The 13,343-nt window shown below is 41.0% G+C and overlaps 1 protein-coding gene across 1 annotated transcript in view; it reads left to right on the top strand.

Annotated features, from left to right (window-relative positions):
* Nucleotides 1-13,343, top strand: part of b4galnt4a (beta-1,4-N-acetyl-galactosaminyl transferase 4a) — a 124,772-nt gene that overhangs the window by 62,132 nt on the left and 49,297 nt on the right. The window contains exon 3 of the mRNA XM_035665693.1: nucleotides 5,944-6,042. Coding sequence (XP_035521586.1) covers nucleotides 5,944-6,042 — 99 coding nt within the window. The remainder of the gene's footprint in view (nucleotides 1-5,943; nucleotides 6,043-13,343) is intronic.

Raw genomic sequence — 13,343 nt, 5'->3', positions numbered from 1 at the left:
TTATACATCCAGTTTTATTTCTAGAGGGCTGCAGACATTGAATTTTCATTTTAAATAAGAAAACTTGAGCTAAAAATGACAACTCTTCAGACCACTATTGATCCAGAGAGAGATTGCGCTGCTCCTCACAGCCATTGTCCTTACATGCCTGCTGTACTGATGTGGACTGAAGCATGACAGAAGTCCTACCACCTTGTCCCAGAGCTGAATCAATAAATAACACACTCTGTGACATACATGCTTCATGAACATGTTGGTAAGAACGAAATCATGTATGCACAAACATGCTCATCATTAGCACATTGAAATCAGTGCCTCATAAGTACCCAAGCAGGATAATAATTGCTCATCCTCGCCCCTTTTCTCCCTCAACTGTCTGCAGTTTTTCTTCTCGCCATACGTCCATCTCCCCCTTCCCTCCCTCTTTCCCCTTCTTCTTTTCCTTTGTGTCTTATTGTCTCCCTGCCGTACTCATCTCTGCACCATTAATCTTCCAACTAATGAATTGGAGCCACTGACTCTATCACTCCTATTGTTGACTGCAGCCGTCCCTTATTTATGTTCAATTTTTCTCCCTCTCTTCCTCACTCAGCCTTTCTACTGTTCCATTGACCGGCATGTAATTTCTTACATGAATAATGCAAGCAGCGAGACAAAAATAGTTGCACTCTTTCTTTCTCTTGGCTGGGATTTGTTCTGCAATAGTTTAACTGAATGTGCTTGGGCTGATTTCTATTCAGCAGTGCCAGCCACTTTGTTAAAAGGTATAGGGATTTGGATGTGAAGGTATTGGCGCTCCCAAAGCTGCATTCTTACTGAAATAGACTAGAACGGCTGATTGTGAGATCAGGGTGCAGATTTATTCAACCTCTCAGCGCTTGCAAGCGCTGATCCAGGATCACTGAGGTGGTTCCCAGGACAATCCTATTCATTAGCCAACACCCTGAACAGCTACATCAACATATGGCAGTCTGCAGGCAAAAATTTAATTTCAGTTTTGCTGATGTGCCAATGTTGGACATATATCAAAGTGGCCAGCTTTCATCAATTGACTTCCCCTGTTTTCAGAACACTAAAGAAGACAATTTCAAGTTAACACAGCCATGTTTATGGTTGTGTTAATTTTCTGAATTTTAAAAAGCAAGTAGCAAGTACCATGGTATGAGCACTACTGGTCTTCTGTTGTGAAGAACAATAACTTAACTACTCAAAAGAGATGTACATTTATTGTGTGAATCAAAGGCCTATGAACACACAGTACACTTTGAAACATCAAATGATGCCAGGGCATTTAAATTGCCAGCACAGCATGAGGAAAACACATGAATTTCATGTGGTTGCCACGGTGACTGTGTTTGTGGTAAGTGAAGGACCAGGTGCATATGGGTCACACTGAAGACATTTCTAACGATTACCTTGAGCCTTATAGTGCTGCTTTTCCCATGATAATATCCAAGGACTTGTATAAACACACTTTTGAATTCCCACAAGACTCTTGTGAGAGTAGTTCAGCACATTTCAACCTCCCTGTGTTGAGGTGGCATAATTGGTTCTCTAAGGTAAGTACAGAAATAAAAGTGAGCCACATCAACACTCCCTACCCATAGCTCATCTTGCAGAACATTATACAAATCACAGGTTTCCTCATTGTTACCTGCACTGTTTTCTTTATTACTTGGACCCTTGGACACCACCAAGTGAAACATGTATAATAATAATAATAACCTTACACATCGACCTTCATCTACTCTTTGCAATGCTACAGTGATTAGATGACTCCTCAATCAAGTACCTCATTCATTATTATATTGTAAATTCCATGCATTTATTAGAATGCACCTTAAATGTCAGGAATTACATTAAGATTCACCCAATGTACTCACCTACACCTTCCTTTTTTGAATTAGATTCTTACATTTTTTCGAGCATTTCACATGAGCCATGAAGTCAACCTTGGCTAATGTGAGGCACGTGTTTTATCTTTTGATACTATTGCAGCGTTTTGTATAATGTAGAGTGGGTGATGTGAGCTCTGGCCATGAGAACTCGCCTTTTCCCAAGTTTTAGTTTTGATTTGAATTACCCTAACCTTAAACATTATTTATTTAAATAAACCAAACATTTCAATGAAGGACATGATGAATCAGGATGTTAAGGAACAAGTTGTTATTATTATCTTACATTAACCCTCTGTGGTATAGTGAAACTCTGTATCTATGGTATCTTGAGAATTGTGAAGAGAAAATCATTCTTTTGAGTTGTAGTCACATCACATACAGAGTCACAGTGCTGGTGAGTGCGTAATACTTCACAGAGCTTTGCCGTACTGCTCTGAAACCAAGCAGACACTGGTCTGTTTGGTCTGTTCAGTAAAGAGAGGTAGGAAAGGGAATCTGGCAGTCCGCAGTTGCTTCAGACAGAGAGATTTCTGAGGCAACGCACTGTGCACTACCTATCAAAGGTGTTCTCTCAGTCGTGCTCTTTTTTCCTCTTTATTGCTCCATTGTTCACCTTTTCTCTCATTTGTCTGTGTTCATGTGTCATGTGCCATGTTGCTTATTCTGTCTCCAGTCTGCCACTTTGTACGTCTTTATTCTCCATTTTTGTTTTTGTCTCTTCTCATCATTTCACCCTCTCTTTTATCAAGCTGTTTCTCTCTGTCGAAATATCTCATCTTATGCATCACCTCCACTGCCATCCTGTCACATAGACTGGAAATGTTTGGTCTATGGTGATATAAATTCTTATCCAATATTGTCTGATGCACAATATGATGTATCTGAATACTTGTTTTTTGAATCATACAACATACAACATCACCATGACAGATAAGGGGAGCTTTTCATCACAGCTTTTCTTTTGGGTGATGAATCATTGCGATTAGTCACTGCTAAAGTAAATGTCACCCAGGTATCTTTGCCTTCCAGCTACACTTATTAATATGAACAATAAACAGCCAGTGACCAAGAGCCACTGTTGATTCAGCAAGACTATAGGATGAAAAATGGGAAGCATCCATATTATTATTATGGTGGGACTAATTAACATACTGTATATCTCTGTGGTGGTTAACATGAATGAAAAATTGTCATAATAATGTCATTACTCCGACACTGCTTATCAATTTTTACACAGCAGGTCAATGGGAATGAAACTATGATTTGTGGACTTTTGGGAGCCATCTGAGCTCATTCACTGGAGTTATCATGGTGGGTGGGGGGTTGAGAGATTGGTGAAACAAGCCCCAGATCTCGGCTCTGCTCTATCTGCTCTACCCCCCTCCCACTACTTCACCACCCCACAGACTGGGGCTTGTTTGTGTTTAATAAGGGAGATTAATTAAGCTCATTGGTATTCTAGGACACTGGATCCAGCTGTTTCCCGGGGCTAGGATCAGCAAGGTCATCCGTTTGAATTGTGCTGTGTGAATGTGGGGTGTCTGGAAGGAAACAACTGGGAAGCTAGCACCTACTAGAGGGAGTTTTTTGACTGGTGGGATTGATGGATGTAAGTGGCAAACGCCCACTGATTTGACAGCTAATCTATCAATCAAAGCCTCTTGAGATTAACAACCTCTGCCACGCGTGTTCATACATAAAACAACTTAGCTTAGCTGTAATGAAGTGCTACTCTCCCTCACTGTTTCTGTCTCTGATGCATTGCTGCCATAGCAGACAAATGCCCACATTGTTATGGGCCATTTGTCACTCTATTTGAGTGAAAGTCAACAAGGTAAATAGCAATGTAAACATATGATAAATAGTCAGTTTCATCAGTGTGATTGATATTCCCAGTTTTGCCTTTACGCAATGGTTAATACAGGCCATCTGACAGGCCCCCCTTAGCATCAACTTTAATTATCAGTAAAACATGATAACACAGTTCTGGGCCCAGTGCCAGAAAAAATGTAGATCTGCTTATAAATTAGAGATTGTAACTCTGAAGTAATGAGTCACACAAATAAGTATTTGTAGTGTGCTATAAGTAATGGCAACATCTTGCCGAAGTGGAAAGTCGATATACACAATAAAGTAAAAAGAGATGCAGCTGATGAAGGATGCAGTGCAACCTTGGGTCAATGAGTTTAACTGTACCTTTTAGTATTGCATCGATAAGCAGACTTTGAGTTGGATCGAGCTGAGGCATCGCTTTAGGAAAGTGGTGTCTGTATGAATTACAATCCACACCCTAGCAGTGATTTAGAGTTTGGGCTTTTAGGCTGACAACATATTATCTCTAAAACATTCTCACTTTTAATCACAACCAGTAACTGCAGATCCCAAAGTTATTTACCTACGTGGATAATCTTTCATCATCATTCAAACAGTCATCACACCTGTTCTAATAGTGAAAGCTGATTAGCTGAAAACAGAGGCAGGCAGGAACATAAAGCTCTTGGTTCTTGGATTGCTCACAGTAAGCACACAATGTGAGACAGTTCAGGTCTAAAGTCTATTTGAAATGGCACCAACACCAAGCTTTGCAGTGTTGATGACAAGAAAAACAACACCTCTAACTTAATGACGCACTCAAAAGTGCAAAGGGTTAATGAGGAAATAGAGCTGTAATGGTATGAATTCCCAGAACAGAAATAGTTGCAGAAATAAGCTGATAAGATAAGATTCAAAGTTCATTATTACATTTATTAAGATGTGTCATTCTTTTTTTAGGTAAATGTGTACAAGCTGTACTACAGTAGGATTCAGTATTCTAAACAGATACATTGTTATGTAATGAAATGATGATTTAAAAAAATAGATCATTTTGCTGCAGGTGTTGAAATCAGGTTTTCCAGCATTTCCAAACAATTCATGATTTGTCTGCGCCTTGTATTTTACTGACCACCAAGTCCTGTCTCGTACGTTTATTCTTGTGCTTTCTTTGTTTCATGCGAGACTCCAGCTGATGCAATATGAATGTTGTGTCCTTCGGTGGATCCATGTGTGATTCACAATTTTTTTGTGCATGTGTCAGACAAAGTGCTGGAGCTTGTTTGTGAGTCTGTGGTTACGCACAAACATCAGGCACTTTACGCTCCTCCGGTGTCAGACAGGAGCCTGTTGTCACATTTCTTCATCTTTACCTTCCCTGCCCTCCTTCATCTCGATCCCTTGGAAGTTAAAAAAGTAATCAAAGGCTTGGCATCCGACAGTTCTGTCTCTTTGCCTTATCCACTCTAAAAATGTATTTTTCCTCCCCTGATTCTTTTGATAACACTGGTGACTTCTCGACAAAAGCCCCTCATTTCAGGGGTGCCGAAAACCTCTCCAGTGTGTTTTGGTGGAGGTATATCTCTCTTTGACATCCCTGCTAAATGGATGATGTTTTGCCACTCATTTAATAGCTCTGCGACTTGGTTCCTCCTGTGGGAGTTCGGGAGCCTTTTATCTCCTCATGGTTGGCCCGAGAACCTGCACTCCTCTCTCTTCTGTCCTGTCCGTCACACCACAGCATTAACATTAACATGCCTCTTAGCAGGCCACAGAGAAAGAGCCCTGCAGTGCTCTGGCCGGAGCACCGGTCTAAATCCCTGATCGGGGGGAGAGTTCAGGCTCCCTGGGGAGGAGAACTTGGCCGGCAGGGTGGATGGTTAGAGTATGTTGGAAATTAGGGCTTTGGCGAGTCAAACGCTGGATTAGAGTGAATGGTGAAGAGGAGATTCCACAAGGTCTTAATAGTAGCCTTATGAGGAAATAACCCTGTGTTTGCTTGGCCTGCGCGATATATGTGTGTGTGTGGTATACTTAGCTGTGTGATGCACACTATGCTTCCATAAATTAGAAAAGTCTGTGGTTTTAACTAATGATGCTACTTTATCTCATGTATCAATTATGTAGGGTATAGGGAGAATCACCCAATAATGGATGTATGACCTTTTAAAAACCTGTCTCTTTTTTTGTGGTGACTGATTCGTGTCCTTGTTTGTGCTGTATTTCTTTCAAGGATGATGAGCCAATCACAGGAGGGGCTGACGGCAGAGACCATGCCCACATCCGGAAGTTCCTTAGCCAGCACCACAAGAAATTGCCATGGAAACCGGAGGTAATACAAATGATTTTCTCTCTTTCTCAGACTCCTAATCATCTTCTTTTTAACCACTTACTTCCATTATATCAGATGGATATGGAATATTAAATTGAGGTACTTCAATTGCTTTGCTAATTGTATCAGCTAAATTCAGCAAAGCCCCCCCCCCCACACACACACACACACACGCACACACCAAACTTTTATCAGCGATTAACCTTTGTGAAAATGGTTTTATTCATCACTGGCTTCGTATTTGAGTGTTTGCTTTTTGTGAAATATAATTTAGCTGCAGATGTATTACTCCCATTTTCTCTCAGTTGTCCTTTTAAGCAAAGTTGATATTTGAGGTCAAATAGAGATCCAGTCATTCTCAGTTCCAGTCACGGTTCTATTATCGGAAGAACAAAATGTACCTTACGGTTATGATGATAAATTATTGTGTGATGGATGATCATATTTCATCCAAAGCCATTAGCGGGTTATATTTAAAGGCACCTATGACTCGAAGATTACAAGTTGATTTGATTCATCCAAATTATTCAGCTCACTTACTGATGTAGTTTACACACCCGCTGCAACAAAGGGAGCAGCAGACAGGGCAATTAAGCAGCGGATTTGTGATATGGAAGCGGCTTTAGATTTGTAACCTGTTCAGCAGAGTTTAATTAAAGGATTGTGTATGTGTGTGTGTATGTGTGCGTGTGTGTGTGTCTGCAAGCCTAATCTGCAAAATATGATTTATTACTCGTTCTCTACCTGGGGTAAAGTCTAACTATCTCTGCTGAACACCACAGTGTGAAGTTCTAGGCAAACTGTGGAGAATCTAACAGTTTGTGCACACAGAATGAGATGTATAATACAAAATTACTCTTGCACAAGTTATTTTTAAGTAGATTAGTTTGACTGCAGCGATACTGTGTTTTTTTTTTTTTTTTACAAGATTCTCTATCTTTCACTGCCTTGTTCTTAGCTTTCTGGCCCCTTAAAGCATTGTGCATGTAATCTTCTGCACAAGGCAGCTTTACAGGGGTGCTGAACACAGTATGTGGCCGATAATGTTACAGTAGCTGTTGTTTTATCTCAGCAAAATTCCCTGGGTGAGCCGGTCTTGAGTTAGCCTGTCTTTGCCTTTGTGCTTTGTCTCAGCAAAACAATACATCCAAGTTAAAATGTAGCGCTAAAATATATTCATAACCCACATCCTTCCATATTTTCTTACTTTGTTATTAGCACAACAAGGCTTTTGTCACATGTGGATGATATCTGTCATCCTGCCTAGAAACATCTGTTGCTCGAATATGGAAAGGCTTGCATTATATGTCTGGATGACGCTTTTGGCATAATTTAAAATAGTGCTACTTAGAAAATGAGAAGTCACGTTGATATGAAACAGCCAAGCTAGGACTGCAGCCAAACAAGCTATCTGAATCTGGACCATGTGACTAATTGCACAAATGTAAATGGATTCCATGGCCTGATCACAGCGAGATGCTTTATTATGAACATCCTGTTTTTTTTCTGTGCTTTCTTTTTTATCATTTTGTATGTGAACACTGTTAAAATTATAGAACGTATTTGCACTTAAAAGACATGTACATGATTTCATTGACCAAACATGATTTCTTATTTATGGTTTGAATTGGAAAAGCGAACCAGCCTCAAAAGGGAAATTAATTTTGCAGCATCCACACCAACTAGTTTTTCCACTACATTAGGCTTGACTAGCATCAAAGCTCACTTGTAGAAGTCAACATGCCATTTCTTCGACTCATTTCCAGCCTACTCATAAAGCAACATGCCATTTAGTTTCTGTGAATATTATGCAAATCTAGCATAATTCTACCAAACATTTCATACATCTCCATGAACTTGTATCCTCGAAAATCTCTCCCTCTCTTATCTCAGACTTCTGCCATGTCAAGCCTAAGCCAAGTCTGTCAGAAATCATGGAGCGCAACAGCTCTTCCTTTGCTTTCCTCACTAGCTATCTGTCCTAATTACCAGCAGTAACTTGCTTTCCTGGTGCACAGCCAAGATGGCAGAGGTCTGAGGCGTAGACTCAGGCTGGTGGAGGTAGAGTGGTGCCATATGCCAGCTGTCACAGACTGGCAGAGGTCACACAGGCATCTAGAAGCATTCATACAAGGCCACAGGCACAAAAAACTCAGCTGTTGTGCACAAGTGAAATAACAGGATTGCTGACTTTCTGTATTGCATGTACCCTTAGAGACACAGAGATAGAAATGTATAGAGAAAAGGCAAATCTCCAACCTGCATTGGTTCTCGCAGGTTGTTTCCAGCCACTACCAGTGACTGAATGAGTATTCCCAGCCAGTGAACTCATTCAGAGGTGACTATTGGTGGATTAGCATGGACATTCAGCAGCTGTAGAGTGGTTGTCCTCTGTCTGTCAAGGACACCGGCATGTCAGGGACACTGACATGGCTTGGAGAACAGGAAGAGATCTGGCCCACTTTTTAACAGTCAAGTATTAGCCAGGCATGGTGGGATAAACAGTCATTTGCAGCAAAGCCGACATAGATCCAGAAAGAATTTGAGCATAATGAACATTTTTTTTATTTAGTCAGGAGAAGAAAGAAAGTGATGCTAAGAGGGATTAGTTAATTCATTGTAGATTTTGGTATCAGTGGGAATTTTATGATTTCTTTACATGTTGCTATTTCTCATTAAAGCCACAGAGAGCATAGATTTACCATGAATCAAATCATCATCTCAGATGTACTATAAATATGTAGCTGTGATGTTAATCTGATATTCAAAAGGTGTTAAACCAAATACAGTGGAGGATAGATGGAGGATAACAGTCTCCTGGGACTCAAATGTCTTGGTTTCTTGCTCATGTGCTGTAAACAAACAAAACAAAGCTGGAAATGTGGTATTGCAGATTTGGACAGCCTATTATTTACCACTCAAGAGAGAAGTGAGGAAGATACTGTGGCACAACACAGACACATGACTCAGGTGGGACCAGTTTTCACAGCTGGCTCCTTGCACAAAAAACACATGCAAGGAATAAGACCGGAGGTGGAATTAGATCTTTCTCTCGTCTCTGACCCTCCCGTCATCACACAATCACTAAGTGTAAGTGACTAGACCAGGGAAGGACACACAGAGAAGAAGCGTGATATTTGTCTCTTCTCGCGGTTCCTTCAGTCTGTCTTTCTTTCATCTGTCTGTCTACTCCAAATTCTAAAGTCAAATAGACAAAACAAGGAGGCATACATGTGATTACTGTTACCGGCCTCTCTTTACAGCTGAGTGAGTGATCGACACATTTGCTGCAGAAGAAAAAAATCCTCCATTCCCTGCCTCACGTTCCTCAGTTCGACGTATCCACTGCAGCCACATCCATCCCCCTCACGTTATATCCCTGGCATGACAGAAGACATGTAATTGTAGGACAGATGGCAGATTATACAAACCCTCATTACAGCAGTTGATGAGGCTGGAATCTAGATCATATGAACCTTGTCTTTCATTTTTCGCTGCTCTCCTCTGTGTGAAATGAGTTCTCTCATTATCTCTCACCATATAATCCCCTCTTTCAATCCTCTGTACCTTTGAAAACCCTCCTTTTTCTCGCTGTCCCTACCTACTCATCCCACTCTTTTTCTTTCGTCTTTCCTAAATTACTAATAGGCAGAGAAAGATGAGACAGGCAGGGAGAAACTTTCAAAATGCCCTCTAGAAATTCAGATTTAAAAAAAAAGCAGTAACATTTCTGTAATAGTCACAGAGAGAGTAACGAGAGATGTAACGTATCATTTCATTGTTCATTCAACACTTATGTTTTAGCATATCAGCTCAAAAAAAACCCACAAAGTATATGTGTTATGATGCATCAACGGTGAGCTTTAATACCCTCTCGCCTGCAGTATATGCCCCGGGGGAGCGAGCTGAGTAGTATTGTATACACCACAGTGTGCCTTTGCCAGGAACATCATGTCTCACTTTTCTTATCCAAAGGGGATTTACAGTGTCATTTGGTGCGACTGCTCGTCAGTCGGTGCGCCATGCGACCATTTGTCAGTGCCTTGCTGCCAGCAGGAAATGCAGAAGGCTTCACCAGATTTTGGGAAAGGGAGACAGCCTCCTGGAGAAGAGGGGGAGAGGAAAGGGAAAGTCTGATCTGTACTCCGGTTGATAGTGCAACCAGATGGTTGAGGGAGAGAGAGAGAGGGGAGATATTGAAGTGGAGGGCTGTTGAGAGAGAGATATGTTAAGACAAGCTCACAGACATGTTGGTATGTGGAGGGAATGTGTGTTCTGAGGAAGATAGGCGAGACAGTAACAGTGCTGTTTAGAGCAGCCTCTTAAACAGTGCACTGTACACTCTTTAATTTAAATCGTCTCATTCAATCATTTGTTTTCTTGCTCAGTGTCTTTCCTGTGCACCTGTCATTTCCCCTTCCCAGTCTTTCTTTTCTCTTTTCTTGCCTCAGTCTTCATATTTGACAGATAGCATTAATTGCCTCCTTCCATCTCCCCCTCCACTTATTTACCAACAGCCAGACCTATAGGTGTGTTGCTTTGAAGCTGTGGCAGCTTAAGACTATATACAGGACAATTGTTAGAATGTGTTGAGAGTAGGGAAGGGGTGGATAGAGATAAAGATGACAGGGAACGACAAAGGGATTCTGATTTAGGAGAGACTGACAACAATAGACAAATGGACAAAAGATAATAAAAAACTGGGGCTTGGTGTCTTGCTTAAGGACACTTTGACAGGTGAGCTGGAGGATTCTATAAGTAATATCTTATAATATTTTATTTTTTATGATATCTATTAAACAATGCATTCATTGGGGGTTTATGTTGGAATGGTAATTATTACAACATTGTTTTGTTATTCTCAATAATTGTTGATATAGAGTGGTACAATATGTCCGGCATAGTTTGGGAAATAATCTGATAGTTTTCATACTTGACAATATTCTGTATATCAAATGATATTTGCATGTTAATGTTTTAATTTAATTTGTAAAGTTGATATCTACCTATGTTCAGTTCTTAAATTATATTTGAAGAGAGCAGATATCCCCCTTTTATTTACACAATCGCAAATGCCATATATTATTTATTGTACATGCTTTCTACCTTGTACGTACTATATGCAACTGCACTTTGTGCTCTTCTTGAGTGACTGCAGACTCTTGGAAGCAGTAGAGTGTTTAGTAATTCATCCACTAGTGGATATAAGGCACATGGTTGTAATGCAGTAATAAAAAAAAGAAATGTCTATATCAATCAGCTGAAATGACCATAGAAAATATTGGCTATCAGATATCAGCAAAATCAGATGTCCCTGTCTTTGCCTGGAGGTCGAAACAATTAGCCCGACAAATGGCCACTTTGTGCCGCTGACTGCTGTCTCAGCTCACCACAGAACTACTTTTCCCAAGCTAAGTGAAACCTCTAATCAAACCCACAGACAACAGACATAATGATTGTGATTGACAGACAGAGCTAGTTTGATTTGGCCACTCCAGTGCTTCTGTATGTGTAGTCTATGTTGCCGGTGGTGAATTTTGCTATAGTGGGTGCAAGTACAGAAAACAAATGCTGTCTCCTTTCCTCCTGTCTGTGGATTAGACTACTAGTGTATGGTGGCAGGACAAGACAGAGGTCTGTCTCTGGTTTTGGATAAAGTTACACAGGACAACAAATGAGAGTAGAAAGGAAAGAAGGAAGGAAGAAAGGAAGAAAGGTATCAGCAGCAGTCATTCGGTCTCTTCTTTAGCCAATTACTGAATGTGAACGTGAGCTGACAAGGTTATAAAAACAAAAAGCGTTTGAAAAGACACAAGCTGCCATAGTACAACCAAGAAAACCCCCAAAAACCCACACGCACGCAAGTAACCGTCTCTATACAAACTGTTAATCTGCGCGCCACTTTATCCCACAACGAGGAATCATGAGGGGGACAAGAAACAAGATAGAGAAAGACAGCATAGAGAACTGACAGTCGACAGCTGAGCTCAGGGAAACTAAAGACAGAGTGTAGAGAAATTGACGGCATTTGGCAGCACACAGACAGAGATGGAGGGATGGACAGGGAGGAAATAGAGAGGTCAGAGGGAAGAGTAGACAACATTAGGGATAGTGGCACTGAAGGAGAGACAGAGAGACAAGCAGCACTCCCAGGGAAAAGCCAAATGACATAACAGGAGCTAGGCAAAGGCAGTTTAGCAGGGATAACAGAGTTTAAGTCAGAGAGGGTGAAGAAAAAATAACTTCCTTCTTGCCCAATTCCACATCCCGTTAAGGTTAGATCACAGACAGGCATCTTGCAGTGCTGTCACCCACAAAATAAAGCCTATTAAATCCAAGCACCCCTCAGGAGAAGCCTGACTGTGGCCTCTCCAGGGTTACACAAGGATATGTGTGTGTGAATAATTACAGACTTGTAAAGCTTCCCTCTTATTACTATTTGACAAGAGGAGGGGTGAGGAGGGTGCCAGGCCGAAAAGGGTTTGCTTTTAAAACCCACAGGAAATCTATTAAAAGCTTTACATAAGGCATATTTACACAAGAACTTGTCCCGTCTGCTAATACCCTCTAACCTTGCTATGCCACTCTTTTTTTTAAGCATCAGACATTCTTGTTCATCTTTTCGACTCCCCCCTTTTCTCTGATTTCCGATTCTGTCAAGCTTGTAAATTTCCATCTCTTTCTCTTTCTGTTTTTCATTTGCATGAGTCTTTTCACAAGAGAAAAAGGGAAAAATGTGCACATAAAAAAACATCTAAGATCTAAAATCAGTAGTCCCACTGCTTTGGACTGACATGTTTGCACAACAAAAATATCTCATGGTTAATGCATGAACTGTAATTGCCGCGCTGCTGTCAGTGTGCGGCGCACGTAGCTGACCGTACAGAGCTGGGAGGGAAATGAAAAGGACCACTTTGGGTCAGGCCATCTGTTAGAATGCCTGTGTAATGCTGAAGGAGCATGGCACCCTCCATCAACGTGTTCCTCCTTTTAAATCTAGACATGGATGCAGAGTAGCAGAGATGTGTTTAGGCTTTCCTGTCTCACCCTTCTAATCCCTCTAAAGAAAGGACAACAGGATGTGGTTGTTTTTTTTTGTTGTTTTTTTTGGCATGAGGTTACACTCCCCCTCCTGATTGATTAATTTGACAACTCAGACTTGTTACAGCTAGCAGCTCAATTCTACGCTCAGAAAGACTACCTTCATCAAATGAAATGCTGCCGGAGTAAGGCCAGCTTTTGCTTTGATCCAACCAGGGAACCCAATTGCATCGTTGCATAGTCATTTGGTGAGAGCCAGC

This window comes from Morone saxatilis, unplaced genomic scaffold (genome assembly GCF_004916995.1).
Source record: "Morone saxatilis isolate NCDOM2014 unplaced genomic scaffold, NCSU_SB_2.0 Contig2, whole genome shotgun sequence".
NCBI classification, from domain to species: domain Eukaryota; kingdom Metazoa; phylum Chordata; class Actinopteri; family Moronidae; genus Morone; species Morone saxatilis.
The sequence above is the reverse complement of the archived record's forward strand: the minus strand, read 5'-3'. Positions and strand labels throughout refer to the sequence as shown.